At 42.9% G+C, this 26,861-nt stretch overlaps 3 protein-coding genes across 3 annotated transcripts in view; 2 read left to right on the plus strand and 1 right to left on the minus strand.

Annotated features, from left to right (window-relative positions):
* The window catches only part of PI4KA (phosphatidylinositol 4-kinase alpha), a gene marked incomplete at its 5' end in the record, with an annotated part of 118,694 nt that extends 117,839 nt beyond the window's left edge, over positions 1–855 (minus strand). The window contains one exon of the mRNA XM_080918640.1: positions 661–855. Within this exon, the coding sequence (XP_080774766.1) occupies positions 661–855 (195 nt within the window). The remainder of the gene's footprint in view (positions 1–660) is intronic.
* Positions 856–1,064: 209 nt separating this feature from the next.
* The window catches only part of SNAP29 (synaptosome associated protein 29), a 29,485-nt gene continuing 3,688 nt past the window's right edge, over positions 1,065–26,861 (plus strand). Inside the window, exons 1-3 of the mRNA XM_080919320.1 lie at positions 1,065–1,402; positions 19,906–20,102; positions 24,119–24,204. Coding sequence (XP_080775446.1) covers positions 1,166–1,402; positions 19,906–20,102; positions 24,119–24,204 — 520 coding nt within the window. The 5' untranslated portion in view covers positions 1,065–1,165. The remainder of the gene's footprint in view (positions 1,403–19,905; positions 20,103–24,118; positions 24,205–26,861) is intronic.
* On the plus strand, positions 11,175–11,468 carry LOC308422200 (large ribosomal subunit protein eL37-like; the record flags this gene model as incomplete). The annotated part of the gene is made up of 1 exon (XM_080918693.1): positions 11,175–11,468. The coding sequence occupies one exon, from the start codon at positions 11,175–11,177 to the stop codon at positions 11,466–11,468; it is 294 nt and encodes a 97-aa protein (XP_080774819.1).

Raw genomic sequence — 26,861 nt, forward strand, 5'->3', positions numbered from 1 at the left:
TATCTTCCAAGATAAGGACTGGCCGGTCTTTCTTTTATAAAGCAATCCTAAATTTAGTTCTCTGTCTACTAACAGTCCACTGTCCATTCCTGCTGCTGCACTTTCTCGAAACTCATCATCTCTTGATCCAGTCTAACGCTACCATTTCTTAAATAATAATACGGTTTGCAGATCAGAAAGCACTTCCAGACACTGTGCTTTAGCGGTCTTTCTCCACAATCGGATGAGAAGGGCAAAAGTGTGTGTGTGTGGGGGGGGTAATCCCATTTTAGGAGAAAGACACCTCTCCAAGGTCACTGAATGAAAAACGAAAAGAATCAGGACCAAAGGCCCAGATTGGACTCTTGGTCCTTGACTCATCCCGCCACGCCTCACTGGCAGTCACGATGCTGCCACAACCCCCTCATCTGAGATGTCACAGCTGTAGTCCGTCCGCCCACAGCTCACCACCCGCCCACTCCTACCTATACCAGACTTCCCTGCGTCCTGTCGACTTCCCGACTCCTCTCTTCACCAGACCCCTCTTCCAACGACCTCTCTACCTCGCTGCCACCTCTGTTCAGGAGCCACCCCCTAGTCTTAAGTAGCCTTCTCAGACCCTATCAGCGTCCCGCCGCTTCGCCACCTCAGGCCCCTCCTCCTGTCAGTCCGCTGCGTTACCTTCTCCAAGGATGCAGGTCTCTGCACAGCCAGGGAGCGGGCCAGTGAAAGCACTGTGTTGAAATAAAAGCCTCGGGAGGTGCTGGAGCCAGAGCTGGACCCCGAGCCGCCGCCACCGCCGCCGCCGCCGCCGCCGCCACCGCCGCCACCACCGCCACCGCCGCCGCCACCTCCCCGGGCCCCAGCAGCCGCCATCACAGCGCGCGCCCGGGCGCAGGCGGCCAGGTTCACAGTCTGGGCCTGGCACTGCCGGACCTCACAGCGCAGGCGCAGCGGAGCCGGCTTCCCGGCCACGTGACCTCCGTGTTTTCTCCCTCGCCCCCCCCGTCCCCCGCCCCCTTCCGCGACTCGGCGCTGTGGTTGGCTCTGGAGGCGGGACTCTAGCGCAGTGCTGGCGGAAGTAGTGCGCGCGGCGGCCACAGTGAGTACGCCAGCCGGCCCTGGGCGACCGACTCCTCGCCCAGCTGCCCCTCCTGCTTCCTAGGTTCAGGACGTCGCCGGCACCATGTCTGGCTATTCTAAAAGTTATAATCCTTTCGACGATGATGCGGAAGAACAGGACACCCGGTCGGCGCCATGGAAGGACGCCAGCGATCTGCCCGACGGCCCCGACGCGCCCATTGACAGGCAGCAGTACCTGAGACAGGAGGTGTTGCGCAGGGCCGAGGCTACTGCTGCCAGCACCAGCAGGTCCTTGTCCCTTATGTATGAATCCGAGAAGATCGGAGTCGCCTCTTCCGAGGTGAGCCTGGGACAGAACTGAACTGAACTAGCCAATCAATGCTTTGTAAAAAAACGGGATGTGGGAATGTTTTTGTTCACTTAGGAATTTTTCTAATTGCCTACCTTAAGTTCTTGGACACAGTGTAAATAATTATCAGGATCACCTGATGTTTACCTCGGAAAGTTTCTTTACCTATTATTCTGCATGGTTGATTCCTCCCTCGCTGTCCTGCCCCCGTGTCTAGTAAAAGTGAAGTCCAAATTATATTCTGTCTAAGAGAGAAATGCCAAAGTTCAGGCCTGTATTGGGGAAGTAGTGTCTGATTCATTTATATATAACTTGTTGGGCAGAAGCCTCAGGCTTTTCCTCTCTAGTGACCCAGTTAAAGTGTGTACTGTGTATGCTTCAGCTGCCAGGTGGTGCCTGAATCACTGAAGCAAAGGAAACCTTGCGTTCTTCTCTCTCCTTGACCACGGCTACCTTCTAAATAGGAATGTTTAAGTCCTTTTGCCTGGACTCCTGCTCAGGAAACCAGGTCCTAAATTGAGTCTAGATTCTTACCTTTGTTTTTGTGATAGCTCTTTCCATTCATAGAAAATGTCAGCAATTAAGAACTTTGCTTTGACTTTAATTTACCTGTATTTGAGTATGCACACATTTGGGGGTGACCTCCGAAGCCAGAAGAGGCACCAGGGAATCTCTTGGACCTGGAGTTGATAGATGAGAGCTGCTCAGGGTGGGTCTGAGGACAGAGCTGGTTTTCTAAAACCTCTTAAGACCTTTTCTTTTTGAGGAGTTTTGGCTTGGTGGACAGTCTGCCAATGAATCTCAGGCTGGTCTGGAACTTAGAATCCTTGGGTCTCAATCTTTCTGATACTGGGATTACAGGCATGTACTATCTTGCTCAGCATAGAATAAAGATTATTCTAAGACACTAGATTGCCCCCCTACTAGCAAGACAGTTGTTTTGGCAGAAGAAGAAATTACTGATACATCAACTAAGAATAATCCTAAGTATTGTACAGTTTTGAAATGTAGTAGTTGAAACAACATATTGCCTTCCTCTCCAGTCTTCATCTCTGATCTTTGGCAAACTTTCTTCTCTGACCAAGGGACTTGGGCAGATCTGAGGATCTGAGGTGTACTGTTTTCCTTCCAAATAGTCGTCTCTGTCGTTTTTGCATTGCCACTCTTTGGATACTTTAACTTCTACTACCCTTCCCTGTTATGGACTCTTTGATTGCTAATGCATGTTCTGCCTCTAATTGTGTTTCTGTGTACTGGATTCTTGAATGTTTGAGTCCAGATCAATTGGAGTCCTGAGGGTCTTGGTGAACAGGTTAGTTTGTATTGAGAAAAGTGATAAGTTCTCATAATGTGGCCCAGTGTAACCCGGATTGGCCTGGAACTCAAGATCCTCCTGAGTGCTGAGATTGTAGGCATTCACCAGATGTAAATGCCAGGCTGTGAACAGGTAGAAAGCACTGTGACCTGCTAAGCTACCTCTCTAGCCCCAAAGAGAACTTTTTTTTTTTTCTCAATAGTATCACTATGTAATCCTGACTATCCTTGAACTTTACCAAAGAGAACTTTTTTTTTCTCAATAGTATCACTATGTAATCCTGACTATCCTCGAACTTTAGAACTTTAGAACGTAGACTAAGCTGACCTCAAACTCAGCCTGGGGGCGCTGAGATTCAAGCCACCACACCAAGCACTTTTATTCTTTTTAACTTAAAAGTGAGGTATTCTTTACATATTGGCCTGTATATTATTTATTAGTAGTGAAGGTTATTTCATAATTAAATACAATGAGGGGTGGTTTGGGGGACAGGAACAAGCTAATGGCCATATGACTTCTGTTTATGCAATCAGCCTCCTGATAATAAACCTTTATAATATTTGCTTCCTACATGGACCTCATCACCTGGCCAAAGCCAGTACCCTACCCAGTACACTCTGTGCCTCCTGGAGCAGTATACCATACTACAATGACCTTTTCTGGAACCTGGTTTCTTAGTTCAGCAGAGCCCAGCAACAAATAGTAGATTAGGGATTCTGTTGATGTTGCACCAACACAGTGGAAAGGGACATAATGTGCTCAGCTCCCTTGGCTAGCACATGCTCTTCGGAGCCTACTCATCCTTTATCTTTCCAGTGCCTGTCACTGAAGCCACACTGGGCATTCAGTTTAGAGAGATCAGAGAGACAGGCCATTCCTCATAACCCAGAGGAGTGGCAAGGCAAACTCCTCAGTTTTCCCCAGTTAGAGTAAGTTGCCACAGGTGTACTGTTGTTGTCTAGGAAGCTAGTGGGAGCAGTCATTCCCAGTGAGGGCTTCACAACCAGGCCTGCTCCTCCACAGTTGTTCATCGTGACTAATACACCATGAACAGCAAAAGCTGGTGAGGACAGAAAGACAGCTACTCACATCAGTCCCTTTCTAGTAGTCAGTGACTTTTTTGTTTTATGTAACCTAATAACAAAGTTCTGTTTCTGAATCTACTCCACATCAGGATGATCTCTGGGCTCACACAGAACCCAACAAACTCCATGTTTGCTTGGTTATCCAAGCTAGAATCTGTTAGAATGGGTGTGTCTCACCTTGAGAGAAATCATGAGAAATTTCTCTTTCTTTTTTATTTTTTCCCCTCTTTTCCTTTGTGAAATAGAATTTGCCCAGGCCCACCCCCAGCTTGCTGATCCTCTTGAGTTCAGCTCTGGGGTGCTGGGATCCCATGCCTGTGCCACCACACCACATCAACCCCAGTGTGGATAATAAATCTCAGAGGATGTGGTGTGCTGACCCCAGATTGACATCCGTGTACTTATCAGTTAATAGCGAAGTGTAAGTTCAAACTCAATATGAGGTCTACCTGGTGTTACCTAAGGGATGCCTTAGCTGTAAGTTGTAGTTCTGATCTGGAGGGCTCTACATCATTTGCTAGGTGTTTCCTATTGGGTCTCATGGGTCCTACCCACACCCTTCTGTGCTCACCACACAGTTCCACTTCCCTCAGTTACTCCAGCTGCCCAGACTGGCTGAGCTCTTCAACTCAGGCATCTACCCCACCCACCCTCGGGACTCCCCGCCAGGCCAGGAACCGGTGTTGGGTTCACTGTGTGTAATGACCTTTTTATTGTTTTTCCCATGAAACTAAACTCAGCAAAGCAAGAATGGGTCTGCTTAACTCAGTTCTCAGCACCACATTGTTGTTAGCAAATTAGAAAAGCAGATTAGACTTGCTCTTACTCTGCATAGACTGTATGAGCCCTCAGGGAGGCATTTGGGCTTGGTTAGTCCCCTAGCACTAGAAGAACACTTGGCACAGAGTGAGTTCTCCTGTGTGTCTTGGAGAAAGTCCCACCAACCTTCCATGCTCTGGCAGTAAGAATCCTTTGAGTCCCTGAATCCTCACAGTACCCCCAGAACATAACCTGTCTATTGAGTGTCACATCGCTTCGGTGAACCCTTGGATGGTCAGTGTTTCCCTGACTTCCTCTTCCCCTTGCTCTGAGGAGTATTTCACAGAAAAGAGGAGTTGAGGAACTTTCTCTGTGGTTCTTTAGCAACCTAAGCATATCCTCTCTCTTCTTTTTCTGGTTTATATTTGGAAAACACTTGGAATTTAAAGAAATTGGGGAGATCATCTGTAATCTCATAGTCACTTGGCCCATCCATTCTTCATATGGAGGACATTTTGTGTTTTCTTGTCCTTTGTTTTTGAGACAGGGTCTCATGTAGCTGAGACTGACCTTTAACTCTTTCTACCTGAGGATGACCCTGAACTCCTGATTCTCTGCCTTCTCCTCCCAGGAGGCATGTCCCACTGTTCCCAGTTTACAGAGATCTAGGATTGAGATCCCAACATCTTGTAAGCCAAGCACCTTACCAGCTTAGCCACATTCCTTATCCAGGAGTTCACACCCCTCACATGCACCCTGGGTCTCATTCTCACAGATGCAGATGAAAAGGTCAACACAGCCCACTCCTGAGCTATGGGAGTACACCTCCAAATCCAGAGCCTTCAAAATGGCTGGGGTACAAAGTCTTGGCAAGTCTGTCCTCACAGGAAAGACTGGGGAAGTACTATCAGTTCTCCTTGGTCACGTGACCCGCCACACCCCCTTTCCTCCTTAGCTGTCCTGAGGTCAGAAGCACATTAAGCCCAGTCATTTCCTGTCCCTTTTATGGGAGGATTTTAGCCAAAGAAGCTCTTCCCTGGTCTCATGTTCTCCAGTGAACTGATTCTGTCTAGTGTATAGAAACTTCCAGAATCTAAAGCAACCCTCCCTCCTCTGGCCTTCTCTCTCTGAGAGGAAAAGCCATCCTTTTATATTTCCCTTTGTTCCCGTTGTACCATCTGTGTAAGATGTCTGGTCTCCTCTGAGTGTCACTTGGAAAACAGGAGCTCCCTGCAGTTCTGAGAAAGGTTGCTTAATCTGCTGTTTCCTCTGCAGCTTTCTAAGCAGAAAAGAGGAGTGGCTTTTGAGGAAACTTTGTCATGATAGGAAGAAGACTGCTGGAGTAGCCAAGGGCCTCTGGGCCACCAGAGCTTTGCCCGCTTTAACCCCCACCTCATCCGTTGTTCTGTACAAGCATCTAGGGCTGTGGATGCAGCTCGGCGGTAGAACACTCAGCTTCCATACATAAGCCCTGAGTTTGAGCTACAGTATTGCAAAGTAGCACTAATAATAAAGAAAGAGAAGAGAAGAAGGGGGAGAAAGATAGAACAGCATATATATACTACAGAAATCATTTATCCAAAATGTATTGCTCTGACTTGTTCTACAATGGCCTGTGAAGATAATATGCTGGGAGACTCTGAAGATAAATTATCAGGTTTTTTTTCTTCTGAAAACTAGCTCTTGCAAGTTTGTTTGACACAGTCCAAATTTTTTTTTCTTTTTACTTAAAAATTCCTAAGCTAGGAATGGTGGTACATGCCTTCAGTCTCAGCAAAGGCAGGTGGATCTCTATGAATTTGAAGCCAGTACAGGATAAACAGCAAGTTCTAGACCAGCCAAAGTTATGTAGTCCAAAAAAAAAAAAAAGGAGCTGGAGATATAATAAATAGAGTTTAAAGATAAGTTTAAATCAAGACTTTGCCTATATATTATGTCTCTACGCACTGTATTTCTGAATTTTACCCACTAAATAGAAACCCAGGTAACACATTGGGTTAGAAATGTTAACACTATGTTAGAAATGTATCTGGGGTCCCAAGAAAATGACCGCACAATCCAAGGTATTTCATCAAGGGAAAAGGATTTTCCTCAGAATGGCAGAATGGTATGTAGCTATGCCAAATCAAGCAGGCAAGTCTACCTCAGAGTGGTCCTGCAAAATCTTTATTTCTAAAATAAAGGGATCTTGGTTCTCAGTCTGAGTGCTCAGAGCTTGGTCTCACTCTTAGGCTAACTCAAAATGGCATGCCTAATGAACAAAGTACAACTTCTGAGAACAGGCTGCAATCTTGAGCCTCTACATGTTGACCACAAGAAGAGCTGGAAGTGGTTTACAATGTTTCTTTTTTTTTAAAGATTTATTTATTTCATGTATGTGAGTACACTGTAGCTGTCTTCAGACACACCAGAAGAGGGCATCAGATCTCATTACAGATGGTTGTGAGCCACCATGTGGTTGCTGGGAATTGAACTCAGGACCTCTGGAACAGTTAAGTGCTCTTAACCGCTGAGCCATCCCTCCAGCCCTGGTTATAATGTTTCAAATGGAGATTTGTCTTATTTAACCCTTTGACAGAAAAGGCAGCACATTTTGATTACATGTCCCACAGCCTCTAAATGGACTAAAGCCCCTCCTTACACTGACCTTTAATAGTTTTCTGTAGTTGCTCTCACTTGGTTCCAGGACTCCTACAAACACCCTGAATGCTCATGTCCCTTACATGAAATGGCATAATATTTCCACCTCATACACACCTTCCATGTACTTCTGTTTGTTCATTTATTGTTTTTAAGGCACAGGCAGGTCAATGTTTCCAGTCCTACCAGCATCTCACACATCCTGCTCAACCGTCCTTCCCCTTGTGCATGCTAACAAGGGGCTCAAGCACGGATTGCTGTCTCTGGCCCTTCTCATATGTTCCAAGTTATCTCCAGATTACTGATAATACCTAGAGAAGGACTAGGGGTGCAGCTTAGTAAACTTGCCTGGCATGCACAGAGCCTTGGCTTGATTCCAACACTCAAAAAAATACCCCAGGATAATCAGAAGTTTAAGGTTATCCTGGGCTACTTATCAGTTTCAAGGCCAGTCTGAGCTCCATAAGACCCCATATCAAGGAGGGAAAACATAGTAAGTGTAAATTCTGGACTTAATTACCATACTGCAATGTTTAGAGTATAATGACAAGTCTGTATGTGTCCTATTACAGACTATCAGGTATCTTCTGTTTAAGGCTAGTTGAGTATTCAGATATGGAGGGCTATTTATGTAGTTTCACACCTTTAATTCAGATTTTCAGAATATGTAATAGGTTGGTGTGCTGGCTGGTTTTATGTCAGCATGACACAAGCTAAAGTCATCAGAGAGGAAGGACCTCTAAGAGATCAGCTGAAGGGCATTTTCTCAATTACTGATCAGTAGGAGGGCCCAGCCCATTGTGGGTGGTACCAACACTAGGCTGGTAGTCCTGGTGGGTTCCATAAATAAGCAGACGGAACAAGCCATGAGGCAGAAACCAACCAGTAAGCAGCACCCTCCATGGCCTCTGCATCAATCAGCCCCTGCCTCCAGGTTCCTGCCCTGACTTTTTTTTTTCTTGGTGATGAACAGCAGTGTGGAAGTGTAAGCTGAATAAACCCTATTTTCCCCAACTTGCTTCTTGGTCATGGTGTTTTATTGCAGCAATAGAAACGCTAAGTAAGATAATTGGGGATGGCTGTTTTATTTGTTAATTTGTTTGTTCTTTAAACAGGCTGTCCTCAGACTTGAGATTCTCTTGTCCTAGTCTCCTGAGTGATTACTGGCACCCAACCTGGCTTGTAGAGTATATGTTTAGAAGTGGGTGAGGATTTTGCTTTTAGGTATGAAGAGTGTGTCCCATAGTTAATATGATTGCTAGGCCATGAAGGGTGGAGGTGGGGAATATAGGTAGAGGATTCATAGGAAGGGAGCTGAGGGTGGGAACAGCTGTAACAGTTGTACACAAACCTCAACCTGAGGACATAAACTCATCGAGAGAACACTTGTCTACCATGATGAGGCCCTAAATTAAGTGCCCAGTACTTTACCCTAAAAATTAAATGGGGACTGAAATAAGTTTGTCATGCATAAAGAAGGTTATTAATACTATAGTGAATACATATGTGCAGCCTGCACATCAGCCCTAAAAGCATGTGAGCCAGCCTGTCCCGGTGACTGGAGAACAACACTTTGAACAGATTTGCAGCAGCTGGCTGCTGAATGGTACACTGGATGTTCACCAGCCAGCAGAGTCAGTTCCTGCCTCATGAAACTTACATGCTGTGAGAAGAAGCAAAGCATGTTGAAAGAGGAAGGCTGCTGGAAAGATGCCCTCCTTCAGAGGTGTTTGAGAACAGCATCTCTAAGGAAATGCTTTGAGTGGGTGGTGGCCCAAATCAAAGGACTGAGACACATGAGTATCCCCATGGATAGCCTTATGGACAGGAGAGAGAGAGAGAGAGAGAGAGAGAGAGAGAGAGAGAGAGAGAGAGTGAAGGCTATCATCTGACAGATTAATCCTCCAGGACAGCCAAAACTACACACAGAAAATGGAGGAAAGAGGAAAGAAAAGAAAACTCATGTAAAATGAAACAAAAACAGTGAGGCAAAGGGCAGGGGAAAAAACAGAAGGCACTCCACACTCCAACAGATGTACAGAACACTTCAAAACAGGAGACAACATACACTACAATATCCCACAAACCAACAGCTTCTCAGCCCTGAAAAATGATGATGAGACAGTGTCCTAGTTAGAGTTTCGATTACTGTGATAAAACTCTGACTAAAGGCAGCCTGGGGAGAACAGGGCTTATTTCATCCTACAGCTTCTAATCTATCTCCGAGGGAAGCCAGAGCAGGAGCCTGGAAGCAGTGCAGAGGGCTAATGCAGGGAGTTGATTACTCACTTGCTCTCCATGGTTTGGTCAGTGTACTTTCTTAATCACTCCAGAACCATCTGCCTGGGGTTTGCACCAGCCATAATGGATTGTGTCTTCCCACATCTATCACTACGAAAATACTTTGCAGACTTGCCTATAGGGTAGTCTTAGAAGGCAGTTTCTCAATTAATATTCCCTCTTCCCAGGTATGTCTCTGTCTATGTCAACCTGAAAAAAACAAACCTGCACAGATAGCTAAAATGAAAGAACACAAAATTAAGAGTCCTCCATTTTAAAAAGGATCAATAATCAAGGCCCAGCATGATGGCCTCTCCAGTACTCAAGAGGAAGAAGCAGATGGATCTCTGAACGTTCAAGACCATCTTGGTCAACACAGTGAATTAGTGAATTACATGCTAGCCAGGGCTATGTAGCAAGAGCCTGTCTCAACAACAACAAAATCAGTGATCAGTGGAGGACTCAAGTAAATTCAATCCTGAACAAGAAAGATAACAGGCCAATTCAAGATATAAATAAGAAAGTTACTAAAGCAAGGGAAAGAATAACAATAAAAATGTATAAATATGTAGGAAAAGTTCAGCAAGGAAGTTGATCTGAAAACCAAACAAATTCTGGAAATGAAAGAATCAATCAGTGAACATGGAAAAAAACAAACAAACAAAAGCCCAACCACATCACCAACAGACAAGACCAAGCAGAAGACCAAATCTCAGGTGTGGCAGACAAGTTTGAGACATGAATCAAAACAAAACAAAATAACCAGTGAATGTACCCAAAAACTAAGAACTCTGTGATTCATTCAAGAAACCAAACCTAAGAGCCATTAGGTAGAGGGAACTAAGATATAATCAAATGACTTTTCTCGGACAGTATTGTCTGCAGATGAAATGGGCCATTTTTGCCCAGGGGCTGCCTTGCCACAATAAGCAATCTCGCCTGAAGGTGAAGATGTTCAATATCTTCTTTGAACCGAGAAGGTTCAGGGTGCTGTCAGGAGTAGTTGTGTCTCACTGTCAAATGATTAAATAACATTAAATGTCATATTCTGTGGATTTCTGATGTTTATGAAGACTATATAATATATAAGGTAATCTGAACTGTTAAACTTTGACTACTCTCAGCCATTTCTAATTGAAGTATCTGGAAAACACCCTTTTAATCAAATCAGAATCTACCATGAGTTTGCTATCTGACCCTTAACTCGATTATTCAATCATCCAAAAACAGTTTGTAATAGCAGATATAGAAGGACTGGGTCTAAGCTTTGTGTTCTTTTTTTTTTTTAAATAAATATTTATTTAATGTATATGAGTACACTGTAGTCTTCAAACACACCAGAAGAGGATATCAGATTGCATTACCAATGTTTGTGAGCCACCATGTGGTTGCTGGGAATTGAACTCAGGACCTGTGGAAGAGCATTCAGTGCTCTTAACCATTGAGCCATCTCTCTAGCCCTAAGCTTTGTATTCTTAAATGAGTTGTATAGGCACAGTGTCTAAGAATGACAATGTTAATCCCAAATTTTGTATTGATATAAGAAGGTCATACCAATGAAAACCTTGAATCTGTATCAAAATAAATTTTGTACCAAGGTAGGAAATTATAACTTTAACTTTGTGTCAGTTATAAAGATTTCTACCACACTTCTGGTCTCTTTGGCCTCACCGGTAGAAGCACTATGACGAAAGAAAGGTCATCCTTTGGAAAGCATCACAATAAGACACACACTCTGTGCCACCGCTGTGGCTCTAAGGCCTCCCACCTTCAGAAGTCGACCTGTGGCAAACGTGGCCACCCTGCCAAGCTCAAACAAAAGTATAACCAGAGTGCCAAGGCTAAGAGACGAAACACTACCAGGACTGGTAGCATGAGGCACCTAAAGATTGTCTACTGCAGATTCAGACATGGATTCCGTGAAGGAACGACACCTAAACCTGAGAGGGTAGCTGTTGTAGCCTCCAGTTCATCTTGAGGACTTCAATCATAAAATAAATGTTCTGGTTTCAAAAAAAAAAATTTCTACCAATTAAGATTATGGCTACACAGTCAATTTCACCTATTTTTCTCCCTGTTCAAAATTATGGACACTCCCAAATTATCCCTTAAGTGATAACTTTTCTATAATTTGTAAAATAAATATTACCAGACCCCCAAAACCAGGGAGTGGGGCTGACAGCTCTCCATAACTTCTTCCAGCTGAACGGGTGTGATGAAGACTCTTTAAAGGGGAGAAGAAGCCTTAAGAAAACCAACCCCAGTAACTGTTATCTGGTCTCTATGCCTAGAAAGCCTCGGGGCTTGACTGAAGTTCTGACTGGATCCATCTAAAGGTTGAGTGAGGCAAGACTTGTAATCCGTGACAGGGAAGCCAAGCAGGTCAGCTTAGCATCTCTGAGGATGAATCTCACCCAAGCTGTACACTCTGTAATACACAAATCTCAAAATAGATTTAAGTACCATCAAGATATCTGCATGGATTGTATAGAATGCACGGACTAATTAAAGATGAAATTCTGCTCCTTGTTTGAGCTTGTGAATGACAGCTGTCTTTTTTATGAGTTGATTTTAATAATAACCAATCATGTCTTCATTCATGCCATGTGAAGGATGGCACAGAGAATCTTTCCCTGTCCTGTTTTATTCTCTTGAATTTTTTTAGTTCTTCAGGGGGTCTTCCCTGTCATCTCTGATCCATTTCCCTCTGGAAGGGGTCTAGAGCCTATTCTCCTTTCTTGTCAACACAAATGTAGAGTCTTCCTCCCAAAATAGCATGTCCTTGAGCCAGTAACCAGAAGAACCTTTAGCTTGACCTCTCTTCCAGAGGAATAATAATATGACCACAAAAATCAAAATTATATCTATTTTGATAATTAAAACAATTCAAAACAAAATAAAGCAAACTAAACAAATATTGTATGAGCCTATTTTCAGACTCTTTATTTAATTCTCAAGGTCTAAATTCCTCTGTCTGAGTTAGGCTAGGCACCCTATTCCCTGCTTTCAACTAATTTTTAAAATTGAATATCTCAATATTTTAATATATGTAATTAAATTTTCTTCTGCTTACTGTATAAACTTACTTATAGGCTTTTAATCTGTCATGTCAGGAATATTGACCCAGAATTCCATGGAGCCCATGTTTAAAGAATGAATAATTTTGTAAGACTTTTAAAAATCTTCCCTAAAGTTTTTTTTTTTTTTTAATTTTTATTTTTCATTTGTTGGAGGCAACAGCCTTTCTCTGCCTTTTTCTCTTTTTACAATGGGGGATCTAGTATCCATGAGCTCTGTTTCTTTGTTTAATGCTCTCGAGCTAGGAATGACTCACTCTTCTCACTGAGAAACCAATTTTCCCCTCTTCTTAGACCTGTGAGTATGTGATCAATGTGAGAATTTCTAAATTAATAGTATATTCTCGTCCCACGTTGGGTGCCATCTGTTGCATGTAGTTTGAAAAAGCATGCTATAGCCTTTGCACAGGATCAGCCCCTGCTGTCTCCCTTTTGTTCTACCCTACTTAGCTCCAGGATCGGTGCTGCTAGCCCCAACCTGTCATTCTACTCTGGGGATCTCACCATCAACTCCCACCTGAGACCCTTGAATCTGTAGACAAAAGACACATAAACAACTCTGTTATTTTACAACTTGACCACTAGGCTCAATTGCTGGGTGCAAATATTTCCTGCTTGGAAATGTGTTTCCTTACCAATTTACTATGTCCATCTCTCTTATAGTGGAGGCCACAGGCCCTAGCTCTCCCCGAGGCCTTACATGATTATAACATTCTCCTTCCTCAAAAGCATGACAAAAGGGGCCCTTTTTTCCTTCCCTGCATCTCCCTTTTCTCTTTCTAGAAGTCTTACCTGTAACTCTGTCCAGTAATTAGTTCTGAGCCTTCTTTATTGTCAAATCATGGACCAGTTAGGAAACTGGACTTTAGTATCATGAACTCCCTTTACAGGAACGATATATTCCAAACCCTGACAGTAAATAACCATCAACTGTGATTGCTATATCCAGCAAAATCACCTGTTAAAATAGACAGAGATATGTTTCAAGACAAGACAAGGCAATTCATGACAATTAAGTCAACACTCCTTTATGTCACACACTGAGGAAGAAGAAAGTTTCACACAAGAGTACAGGAAGAAAGACATTTCATGTAAGGAATACATGAACAGAGGAAAACTGAGAAAGAATCAGTCATGTCCAGTGGAGCACACCAGAAAAAAATCTAAAACCACTGGAGGAAAAAGAAAGGACCTTTCAGTAAACTTAGCAACAGCAAACAACAAAGTCATAAGTAATTCAAAAATCCTTCTCAGTTATAACCTTGACTGCACATAGACTTGACTCACCAATTAATAAAGTACATATACCTGAGTAAATTTACAAAAAAAAAGTAAGGTATGTCTGTTGTCTCCAAGGAACACACATAATTGGAAATTCATAATTCTTGAACTAAGAGGTTGGACATCAAACTACCAAGCAAGCAGTAGCTACAGACAAGCTAGGAAAGTGGTTTTTTGTATCTGATGGTAGACTTGAAACTGAAAGTAGTCAGAAGAGATAGAATTACTTCATATTAATATATGGAACAATTCATCAAGAAGATAGAACTACTGTAAATATTTATGAACTGAATCTTGGGATCCTCGATTTCATAAAGCAAACTCTTAAAGGCAAAAGGACAACAGGTCCTAATACAGTAATGATGGGGAGCCTTTAAGACTCTACTGTCACACTTAGTATTATTAAAACCTCAGAGCTAATTGTACCATATTTTAATTGTTCTACCAGAAATCTAAAGAACTACATCCAACAGATATATTCTTCTAGTGGCACAAGGATAAATTTATCACATTATAAACCACAGAGCATGCTTTAAATTTTAGAGACAAAAAAACAAAACAAAAACCCTAAACCCTGAAATAATTACCTATATCTTATCAGATTAAAATGAACTAAAGCTAGAAATCAATAGCAAAACGAACCTCAGAAAATATACAAGTATGTTTTAAATAAAACAGTAGGTCACTGAAAAAAGTCATGTGTGGGGGATTAAAAGATTCTGAGAATTAAGTACAAATGAGAGAGCACAATCCACTAGAACCTCTAGGATATAGCCAAAACAGGCTTGAGAGGAACTTTACAGCTCTAAGTATTCACATGAAAAATTAGGAGAGGGTTGTTTAAAAAAACAAACAAACAAACAAACAAACTAGTGATATGGCTCACTGGGTTAGGAGCAAGAACATGTACTGCCCTAGCAGTAGACCTGAATTCAGTTCCCAGCACCATATCAGGCAGCTCAGCTCATAACCATCTGTAACTCCAGCTCCAGGCGATCTGACACCTTTGGCCTCAGTTAGCACATGCAGTTAGGTGATCTCTCTGTCTTTCTTTCTTGTGTTTGTTGCACACACATAAGCTAACTAATTACAGAGTTTTAAATCTTTTTAAAAATTTAATTCTAGAAGCTGTGATGGTTTGTATATGGTTAGCCCAAGGAGTGCCACTATTTGAAGGTGTGGCCTTGTTGGAGTAGGTGTGTCACTGTGGGCATGGGCTTTAAGACCCTCATCCTAGCTGCCTGGAGATTAGCATTCTACTTGCAGGCTTCAGACAAAGATGTAGAACTCTCAACCCTGCCTGCACCGTTCTTGCCTAGATGCTACCCTGCTCCCACCTTTATGATAATGGACTGAACCTCTGAACTTGTAAGCCAGCCCCAATTAAATGTTGTCCTTTATAAGACTTGCCTTGGTCAAGGTGTCTCAACAGCAGACAAAAACCAAAAAGACAAAAGCCAACAGTATGGCTTGTTAGTAAAGGCACTTACCACCAAGAATGGAAACCTCAGTTTCATCCCCTAGGGCCTACACAGTGGAAGAAGAAAACACGCTTCCATATGTTGTCTTTTGACCTCCACATGTTTACCATGGATCGTGTACCCACACACAAACACATGCAAAATAAAATTTTAATGTAATAAAACATGTAGGCGGTCTCAAATAGCCTAATAGTGCACCTGAAGGTCAAACCCAAATATAGCAGACAGCTGAAAATATTAAAGAATGGCAGAATTAATGAAATGAATACAAAAAGGGCAATACTTAGAATTAATGAGACAAGTAGTTCTTTGAAAAAATTGACCAAGCCCTAGCCAAACTAACCAAAAGAAAGGGAAGACTCAAATTAATAAAACTAGAAATAAAAAGGGAAGAATTAGAACAGAAACCAGTAAAATCCAGATCATCAGGGTAGACTTAGAAAATGTGTATTCCAATAAGCGGGGAAATCTAGACTTAGATATCTTTCTAAAGGCATGTGTCCCTACCAAAATTAAAACCACAAGATACAAACACTTTAAACAGACCATAACAAGCAGTGAAACTGAGGCAGTAGTTGAAGTCTCTCCTAAAAGAAAAGTCTAGGGTGGATGAGTTTACTGCTGAATTCTACCAAACTTTTTAGAAAGATTTAATACCAACACTCTTCAAACTGTCCGACCAACTAGAAAGAAAAATAATATTACAAATCTAATTCTACAAGCTAGTATAACTCTGATACCAAAGCTAGGTAAAAGCAGGACAAAACAGAAAGAAACTGTAGACCAATCCCTCTGATGAACATAGAAAAATTTTCAACAGAATACTTACAGACCAAATTTAAGATCACATTAAGAAGACTATACATCACAACGACATTAGCTTCATCCAAGGGATATGAGAATGGTCAACATACATCAATAAAAGTAGTTCAGTCTATCAGTAGAAGCAGAAATCACAGGATCAACCCAGAAAAGCCATTTGACAAAGTTCATTGTGCTATCATGGTAACTGTCATGAAGAAGCTAAAAGTAACAGCCATGCATGATTTAGTCCTGGCGCTTTGAAGGAAGACACAAGCCTGGTCTATGGAGCCAGTTCTAGGCCAGCCAGTGCTACACAACACAGAGACCCTGTCTCAAAAAGAGACAAAGAAGAAAAGAGCATACTTTAACATGATAAAGCCTATATGTTAGACCCATAGCTAGCATAATGACTAGGGATGGATGGAACACACTTGAATATAATAGCAGCCATGAAATGGGATGTGATGGTTTGAATAGGTTCAGCCCCTGTAGACTCATGTGTTTGAATGCTTGGCCCACATAGAATGGTACTATTAGGTGTGGCCTTGTTGGAGAAAGTGTGTATAGCAGGGGTGGGCTTTGAGGTCCCTATGCTCAGCCTCCACCCAATGTAGATGAGTGCTTCCTTTTGGCTGCCTGGGAAGACAAGTCTCTTCCTGGCTGACTTTAGGTCAAGATATAGAACTCCCAGCTCCTTCTCCAGCACCATGTCTGCTTGACGCTGCCATGCTTCCTGCCGTAATGATAATGGACTGAGTCTCTTGAGTTCAAAGCCACCCTGGTCTACAAAGCAAATTTTAAGATGTCCAGGGCTACACATAGGAACCCTATCTAAAAAAATGAATGAATGAATGAATGAATAAATAAATAAATAAATAAATAAATAAATGGACCTCGAGAGGAGCAGCCAGTGCTCTTAACAGCTGAGCCATCTCTCCAGCCCCCTAGATACCTGACTTTTTATAAAAGTATACATTAGACAATAACCTATCCTATAAGTGATGCTGGCCACACTGAATAAACATCTGCCTAAGACTTAAATTAGATCCCCATCTCTCACTTTGCACATGATTCAAACTGGGTCAGAGACCTTGATTTCATAATAAAATCCTGGAACTGCCACAGAAAAACATATCAGAATACATCTAGGAGCAAGGGACTTTTCTGAGTAGGAAATGTAAAGCTGGGAAAATGGCTTAGTGGTAAAGTGACCACTTCACAAGCAGGGGGCTGGGAAGATGGCTCAACCAGAGAAGTGACCGCCACTCCCTGGGCTAAGCATATTCAAACCACCACACTGCTAGTCAATAAGTGGGCCAATAAACTACATAGATGGTTCTCAAAGGAAGAAATACATATGGATAATAAATATTTTAAAAGTTCTAACATCTTAGACAGGCATTAGATTATATTTCTTACCTTTAATCTCAATACCAAGAGGTGGAAGAAGGTTGGTCTCTGAACTTGAGACCAACATAGACTACATAGACTGTTTCTAGGATAGCAAAGGCTACATAGTGAGATCCTGTTTCAAACAAACAAACAAACAAAAAAAAAAAAAAACAAAAAAACAAAAAAAAAAAAAAAACAAGGGACTGTGATGACACATGCTGTCATGGTTAGGGGTTTATTCTTGTGAAGAGACACCATGACCAAAGCAATGCTTATAAAGGAAAACAGCCTGCCCCCACAGTGAGACACTTCCAATAAGGCCACAACTCCTAATAGTGCCACTCCCATTATGGACCAAGCATTCAAACACATGAGTCTATGGGGAACATTGCTATTCAAACCACCACACATTAAATGCCTTTAATCCAAGCTCTTGGGAGGCAGAGGCAGGTGAATCTCTGTGAGTTTAAATTCAGGGCCAGCCAGGGCTACACAGAGAAACCCTGTCTCAAAAAAAAACAAAATAGAAGAAAGAGAAAGGAAAGAAGGGAGGGAGGGAGAAGAGAGAAGGGAGGGAAAGAAGACAAAGTACAACGTCGAAGAGGCAGAACGGAACACTGACAGTGCAGTGAGAATATAACTGGTGTAGATCATGGGATCAGTGTGGAAATCCTCACGAAATCTAGAAATAGTGGTCTGCTATGTGCTCCTGCATGTACACCCAAAGGATTCCATGTTTGTTCCTGTTCTTTCCACAATACCAAGGGCATGGAATTGGCTTAGATGTCTATAGTAGGTAAGTAGAGGCTGGAGAGACGGCTTAGTAGTTAAGAGCACTTGCTCTTGTAGAGGACCCAGGTTCAGTTCCCAGCCTACAGGGTGGTTCGTAGCTATCCATAACTCCAGTTCTAGGGGATCCTATGCCCTTCTTTGATCTCTGTAGGCAGTAGGCACTTAAGTGGCACACGTATATACATGTAGGCAAAGCACTCATACACATAAAATAAATCTAAAAAAGTTTTCATGGACAAATGAATCATGAAAATATGGCACATATAAAGAGTGGAATTTTATTCAACCATATAAAATTATGAAATCTGTAGGAAAATAGATAAAACTAGGAAATATTATATTAAGTACTGTAATCTAGGCTCAGAAAGACAAACATCTCACCCGTTCTCTCAAATCATGGTTTCCTCTCGCACTCTCATGTTCTTGCTCACTTGTTTGGCTATTTTGTTGTTTGTTCTAGGTTTTGAGACAGGGTTTTTCTATGTAGTCCAGGATGTCTTAGAGATCACTATGTGTACCAGATTCAGGCTGGCCTCGAACTCAAAGAGATCTGCTTGCCTCTGCCTCCTGAGTGCTGGGGCTAATGGTGTATGCCATCATGCTAGACTCGAATCCTAATTTCTAACGGTAAAACATGTCTGCTTAAGATGGAGTAAGTGTGGTTAAAGTCTGTGAAACTTGAGAAAGGCCCCTAACATGGGAGGGTTGCTTTAAGATAAATGGGGAGGATCCCCGGGCCATGTGATACATAAGTGGAAGGAGAGATACAGGGCGGAGGTCTACAGCAGGGCTGGGGTCTGCAGGGGGGGCTGGTCTGCAGCCAGGAGGTCTGCAGTGGTATAGCAGGGACAGAGGTGAACAGAAGAACAAACCAAAAGACAGGCGAAATGGCATACAGGGTTCAGCGGGCTGGACTGATCCATACTGTCAACCCTGCTAACTTAAGTTTGAGCCTCAGCACCTGCATGATAAAAGGAGAGAAGTCACTTCCCTCAAGTTGTCCTCTGATCTGCACATGCGATCACCACCCTCAACCAGATAAATGAATACATGATTTTAAACTTTTTTTTTTTTTTTTTTTTTTTGAGGCAAAGTCTCTCTATGCAATTCTGACTGGCCTAGAAGTTTAGGGGAACTGGAGAGAGGAAATGTTAGAAGGAAGCCCATTGCTCTGAAATATTCTAATATTCCAGAAAAGGGTGGAAGCAGCAGCATCCCTGCAGGAAACCAGACAAAGCACAGGCCTGGCATAGAAGTTACACTTCTCCAAAGTTCCCAAGTGCTGGGACTATAAGCATGAGCTTTTTGAGACTCCGTCTCACCTGGCCCAGGCTTGCCTCAAAATCACTATGTAGCCAGATATAACATTAAATTAAAAATTGCCTCTACCTCTCAAGTTGTGGGGTGGCAGGTTATATGTACCCAGGCCTGGTTGGTGGAGTGCTAAAAATCCAACCCAGGGTTTTGTGCAAACCAGATAAGTGCTCTACTAATGAAAATACCCTCCCAGATCCAGACTTAAATATATATACTATGATTTTGGAAGTAGAAGAAATGGTGTGATGCTACTGTCTCTTGCTTTCTGTAGGAGCTGGTTCGGCAGCGAGGAGTCCTAGAACACACAGAGAAAATGGTAGACAAGATGGATCAGGATCTGAAGATGAGCCAGAAACATATCAACAGCATTAAGAGTGTGTTTGGAGGATTTATCAACTACTTCAAATCCAAACCAGTAGAGCCTCCACCTGAGCAGAATGGCAGCATCGTCTCCCAGCCCAACAGCAGGTAAGTGTAGCATCTGTGTGTGGATACATAAAACAGTAGAGACAGGCTCTGTGGAAGGAGCCAAGGCTTTCAGACCTTGTGGATGCCGTCAAGGTGCCCTAGAACCCTATGGGTTACTCATGGGAAGGGGCCTACGCACCTTGAGGCTTCCTAAAGAGAAATCACTCCCCTTCCACCCAACAGTTTATCTAATTCATAAAAATACAGTCTTAGAAAGTTTAATCACGAAAAAATGTGACTCTTTTTGCAGAATGTTTCTTTATCAAATCATTCCAAAAGCCAGACGTAGCGTGGCCTGTGTGTAATCTCGGCAGTTGAAGAGACTAAAGCAGGCAGATAGCAAGTTCAAGGTAACCTCAGGCAATTAAGCAAAGCCTCATTTTAGGAAAAAGAATAATTTATAAGCCAGATGTGATAGTGCATACTTGTAATCAGAGCATCTCAGGAAGCTAAGGCAGGAAGACCTAGATCTCAACACCAGCCATGAGACCGGTCTTGCAAAACACAAGAAAACAAAGAACTATATATGGCTGGGCTGGTGATATGGCTCCCAGGTAAATGTGCTTGCCACCAGGCCCACCGAGCCTGGTGACCTGGGTGGAAACAGAATAAACTCCCCACAGCTTTTCCCCCGACCGCCACACATATTTACACACACAAAGTACATAAATGTAATTCATTGTATCCTACATACATATAACGTGCACATATGTAGGCTAGGAATGTGGTATATTAGTAGAAGGCTTGCCTAATATGTGAAGTCCTAGATTTGATCCCCAGAACCAGACACACACACACAAAATCATACCTACATAATACATTAAATACATATATACATGTAAAAATATTCTTTCCATCTTCTGTATATCTAACCTAATCTGTTCATTAATTTATACTTTAAAATTATAGATTGTTGAGCAGGAGAGATGGCTCAGTGGTTAAGAGCACTGACTGCTCTTCTAGAGGTCATGAGTTCAATTCCCAGCAGCAACATGGTGGCTCATAACCATCTGTGATGGGATCTGATGCCCTCTTCTGGTGTGTCTGAAGACAGCTACAGTGTACTTATATATAATAAATCTTTAAAAATTGTAGATTGTTTATCTCAAAAATTTTGAGCAGAAATATAGTGAAATCATACAAAAGGACCTGGCAGGCTTCTGCTTCCCATGTTCAGTTATAAGGCAGGACTGGGGGGAAGGCCCAGCACTAAGGGCAGCTGTTACCCTTACAGAAGACCAGAGTCTAGTTGCCAGTACCCACGTGGTGGTTCACAACTGTCTGTGGCTCCAGTTCCAGAAATTCAGTCTTCTCTTCTGATCTCTGGGCACCAAGCACTCACATGGTGCACATACATACATGTAGGCAAACATAAAATAACCATTCAAAAAAAAAAAAAAAAAGATAAGACAAAAGAATTGGGGCTAGAGAGATGGCTCAGTGGTTACTGACTGCTCTTCCAGAGGTCCTGAGTTCAATTCCCAGCAACCACATAGTGGCTCACAACCTCTCCAGCCCAGGGCAGGCTTTTTATATGAAAATCCAGGTTCAAAAGTTAAAAAGCAGGCAGTGGAGTGGTACAACATTTTCGGCTAACTAGACAAAGTATTGTCAGCCAAGCTTTAAGCTGGTTGGTCCTGGGTGAGGGAAGGGAAGTGGTAGACAGGGAATGCACAGGGGATACTTCCAGAACTTTGAGATAACAAGGTGCAAGTGATACAACCATAAGTTTTTGGCTTATTAATAACATTCTTCAGTGTCAGCTATTGATAATTACTTCTGGGAAGTAAAGTCAGAGAACCTGAACATAATTTCACCTTATAAACAAAATGGAGACTGTAGAAACTGGTTGCAGTTATGTTAAAAGAAGGTCTCAACAGGTTTTTTGAGATAGGCTCTTTAGCTGAACCTGGAGCTTACCAGTTGGCTAGGCTGGCGAGCCAGTAAGCCGCAGGGATCTACTTGTTTACATCCCACCCTATCCCAGAGCTGGGCTGACGGAAACCTGAAAGAGGGCACTGCCTTGCTCTGTAGGCATTGGGGATTCAAACCCAGGTGCTCAGGCTGGTGCAGCACACCCACAGCCCGAGCTCTCTCCCCAGAGCCATCCCTAACACCAAAAAATGAAATTCTGTTTTTGTCAGATGGAAAGGTAAGTTTCCAGCTAGTTTTGGTGGTGCCTACTTATAATCCCAGCACTTGGAATAATGAACCAGAGGCTAGCCTGGGTTATAGAGTGAGAGTCTGTCTCAAATAGCAACACAGGGGCTGGAGAGATGGCTCAGCGGTTAAGAGCACTGATGCTGTTCCAGAGGTCTTGAGTTCAATTCCCAGCAACCACATGGTGGCTCAAAACCATCTGTGGTGGAATCTGATGCCCTCTTCTGGTGTGTCTGAAGATAGTGACAATGTACTCAAATAAATCTTAGAAAACAAAAGAACAGAAAGAAATGACTCAGTACAGCTTCCAGCATCCATGTGATGGTTCATAACTACCCATAACTCCAGTTACAAAGAATATAATGCCTCTTTCTGGGTTATTATGTGTTGTATACACACACACACACACACACACACACACACACACACACACACACACACACAATAATAGTCTTAAATTTTTAAATTTATTTATTTTGTGTGTATGTGCACCATGTGTATTTCTGGTGCCTGCAGATGTCAGAAGAAGGCATCTGATCCCTTGGAAGTGGAGTTATAGATGGTTTTAAGGCACCATGTGATGAGGAACTGAACTCAGGTTCTCTACAGGAGTAAAAAGTACTCTTAACCACTGAGGCATCTAACCAGCCCCACAAAAGTAAAAGGAAATCAATAAAGCACAGAAGAGGAAGGGAAATCAATACAGCAATAAAGGGGGGTGGGGGGGAGTGCTAGCTGGATGGATGCTGCATGCCGAAGGCGGTGCATGCTGCATACCAGTGCATGCCGCATGCCGCAGTCCCAGCAGCCGGGCTCTGGATCGCTGTTTTAGTGCCTGCCTACGTTATATAGCATCCTGGGTTTCGTTTGTTTCTTGTGTGTGTGTTGGGGGGATTCTTATTAAACTGTTTTGTTTTGTTTTAATCGATGTATGTCTGTCACGTGTGTGTGGTTACCCACAAAGGTCAGACAGTGTCAGCTCCCATGGAGCTAGTGCTTGTGAGCTTCCCAGTGTGGGTGCTTAGATCTGAACGAGGATCCTCTGGAAGAGAAGCAAGTGCTTTTAACGGATGAGCCATCTCTCTAGCCCTGAGACTCTGGATTAAGACTTAAGTTTTTAGGGGGAGGAAGATGGGATAAGGGGATTTTGGAAGGGAAACCGGGAAAGGGGATAACATTTGAAATGTAAATAAAATATATCCAATTAAAAAAGAGAATAAAGATAAAAATCAATATGGATTTAGGCATGTTAACCAAATTTTAAAAAGTAATAAAGATTTAAGTTTCTAAACTGACATTACCTAGTGGGCAGGTGGTCACATGTAAAACCCATCCTTTGCTTATGACTATAAATAAGTATAGTTTTTATGTTATGTATATGTTATCATAATTTTTAAAGTGTAGGGCCAGATGAGGTGCAAACCTGTAACCCCAGCACTTGGGAGGTAGAGGCAGAAAGATAAGGAATTTAAGGTGATCTTCAGCAGCTACATGTTGAGGCTGAGGCCAGATTAGACTACTTAAGGGGGGGGTAAGGGAAATGGATAGTGGGCTAGTTTTGAGTAATTTACTGTCCCTTCATCAAGGGTGCCCACTTGGTACCTTTCTATACACTTGTTATCTGCCTGGCTCTAAGGACTCCGTGAGCTTTGTAAGGTCTTTGTCAGCCTACTGTGTGGCCCACATTATCCCCAGGATGTTCCAGAAAGGTCAGCAAAGGAAAGAAAGCATTGGCTATGCAACACAAAGGGATTGTGGAAAGATGGCTAACATTGCTGGACACACACTGGCACAGAGATGTCACTGTCAAGGCCATTTTTCTTCATGTTTTTTTTTTTTTTTTTTTAAATTTTAAGATTGAAAGAAGCCATAAATGTAAGTAAAGATCAGGAAAGCAAATACCAAGCCAGCCACCCAAACCTCAGAAGGCTGCACGATGCAGGTAAGTGAAGATGTGTATAAAACTCATGTCTGGACCCTGTGGGGATGCATCTCCAGGTTTGACCTGAAGTACCTGTACGGGGACAGCCACCTCTCTACAATAATGGGCAGAGGCTATAATATCTAACATCCCATATGCTGAGCGATGACATCAGGGACAAGGTGTTGTTAGGGAACCATAGGGGTTTCTCCCTTCCTCACTGCCCTATGGAGTCTGAATAAGGACCCGGGAACCAGTATCCCATTGAACACGAACCCTCTACTGGTGTAGCTCTGAGAAATTCTAGGAGGAAAAAAAGCCAGCTGTAAAACTGGGCAAGGTACACCACAACTACAATCCCAGCACTAGGGAAAGAGACACAGAAAAATCAGTGTTTAAGGCTAGTTCTGTTGCATATTGCACTTTCAGGCAGCCTGGGATATATAAGACTCCATCTCAACAAACAAAACAAGAAGCCCCACTCCAAAAAAAAAACCCCACTGATTGTAGGAACAGTGCTTGTTCTAAGTAAAATGGTCCTTAGAGGTGTTTCCCTCTACCCAGGGCTCATGAATATGTTAGAGGCAAAAGAATATGCTTGTGTACATAACTATAGTGACCAATCACCTAGCCTCTTGAGATAAGTGAATTTATTCTGAGGTACCAGGTTGGGTCCATTTTCAATATGTGGGTCTTTCACAGTTGGAAAATAAGCCAGGCATGGTGCCACATGCTCATAGTCCCAGCACTTAGGAAGCTAAGGCAGGAACAGTGTGAGTTCGAGGTCATTCTAAATTACATAACCAGACTCTCAGAAAGCCAAACGAATAAACAAAAATGCTAGGGTTTTACTCAGAGTTCTCTAGAGGAAGTGCATCAGAATTTAAGAAGTCAGCTTACAATGTAACAGCAGCAAAAACGTACCTTAGAGCTGAGAGCCCTGTACTTAGTCCTTGAGGCCGCACCTCAGCAGTGAGAGGAGTCCTACAACAGACAACTCTTGCCAGGAGTCAACCACTAGTGCTCACTGAGTCCACAGGCTGGGCTTCAGCCATCCTAGTCTACTGACCTGGAGGTTCTGCAGAGCCTGCTCCCTAGCTGAAAACAAAAGCTTCGAAATGCTGGTCCTTCCATCAGTGAGGGAATCAGGAGCCTGGTAACAGGGCCAATCCATTTTATCTGGGTTACCAGAAGGTGCTGCACAGGGGATCGTCCCACATCAGTCAGGGCAGTTTTGATAGTTCTTTGGGGACTCGAGTTGGTTCTAATTTGTGGCAAGTTGCTATTAAAACCAGCCATAATACGACATCTTGGTATACATGAGCATAGAAGCAAGATAGCTAAAGGGTATCTTCAGTCACCTAGAAAGTTCAAGGCCACCTTGAGATACATGAGACTCCTAGGTGGTGGTGCCTCATGACTTTAACCCCAGCACTTGAGAGGCATAGGCAGGTTGATCTCTGAGAGTTCAAAGTCAGCCTGGTCTGCAAAGCAAGTTCTAGGACAGCCAGTGCTACACAGAGAAACCCTCTCTCAAAAATTAGATAGATAGATAGATAGATAGATAGATAGATAGATAGATAGATAGATAGATAGATAGATAGATAGACAGACAGACAGACAGACAGACAGATAGGGGTAAAGAATTGAATTGTAGGGCAGAGCAGGTGGATCCCATTAACTGACTGGCTAGCCAGTATGATGAGCTTCAGATTTTACAAGTGACTGTCTTATAAACTAAAGTGAACTTTTTAACTTCTGTGGTAACATACCAAGCCCAAGGCAACTTTAAAGAAAGTGTTTGAATGAGTTTGTGGTTCCAGAGGGTTGGAGTCCATAATGGCAGCAGGACCAGTTAAGAGCTCACATTTTGAACACAAGCAGAAGACAGAGAGAGCACTGGGGATGGTGGGAAGCTTTGAAAGCCTCAGAGCCCATGTCACGTGATACACCTCCTCCAAAAGGCCACACCTCCTAATCCTTCTCAAACGGTATCATTAACTGGGAACCAAGTGTTCAAACCTGAACCTGTGGAGGCCATTTTCATGCAGTCCACCACAATGGAGAACAGTAGAGGAAGATTTTGAGTGTTCTCTGACTTCCATATGACTGTGCATAGTCACTTGCACACATAAATGTGCGATTGAGCCTTGTTTAGCCCAGTCTGGCCTCTCGCTCATTCATCTTGCTCTATGTGCTAGGATTACAGGCATGCACCACCATGCATGGTAATTGTTAAACCTGTCTCTGACGGCTCTGCCAGGTGTAGTAGCATGCCCCTGTAGTCCAGCTATTTCAGAGTTTGAGATCAGTTCATACAGCATAACAATGCTGTGTCTCTCTCTCTCTCTCTCTCTCACACACACACACACACACACACACACACACACATTTGTCCGATGCCTCCACAGAAGAGTGCTTGCCTAGCATGCACAAGGCCTGGTTCCAATCCTCAGGATCAAAAAACAAAACAAGACAAAACAAAACAAAAAACCCTAAAGTAACGAGCAGCCCATCCCTAGAGCTCGCCCGTGAGCCTGCAGTTTTGCACTGACAGTTCCTCTGCTATATACATCTGTTTACATATCTAACCTGTCATCTCCAGCCTGTTTCCACTCCTGTTCCTCTGCACGGCCTCAGAGCCTCTCACCTCCTTCCTCCCACCCCTTTAGTCCTTT

Source organism: Micromys minutus (genome assembly GCF_963924665.1).
Source record: "Micromys minutus genome assembly, chromosome: 7".
Lineage (NCBI taxonomy): Eukaryota > Metazoa > Chordata > Mammalia > Rodentia > Muridae > Micromys > Micromys minutus.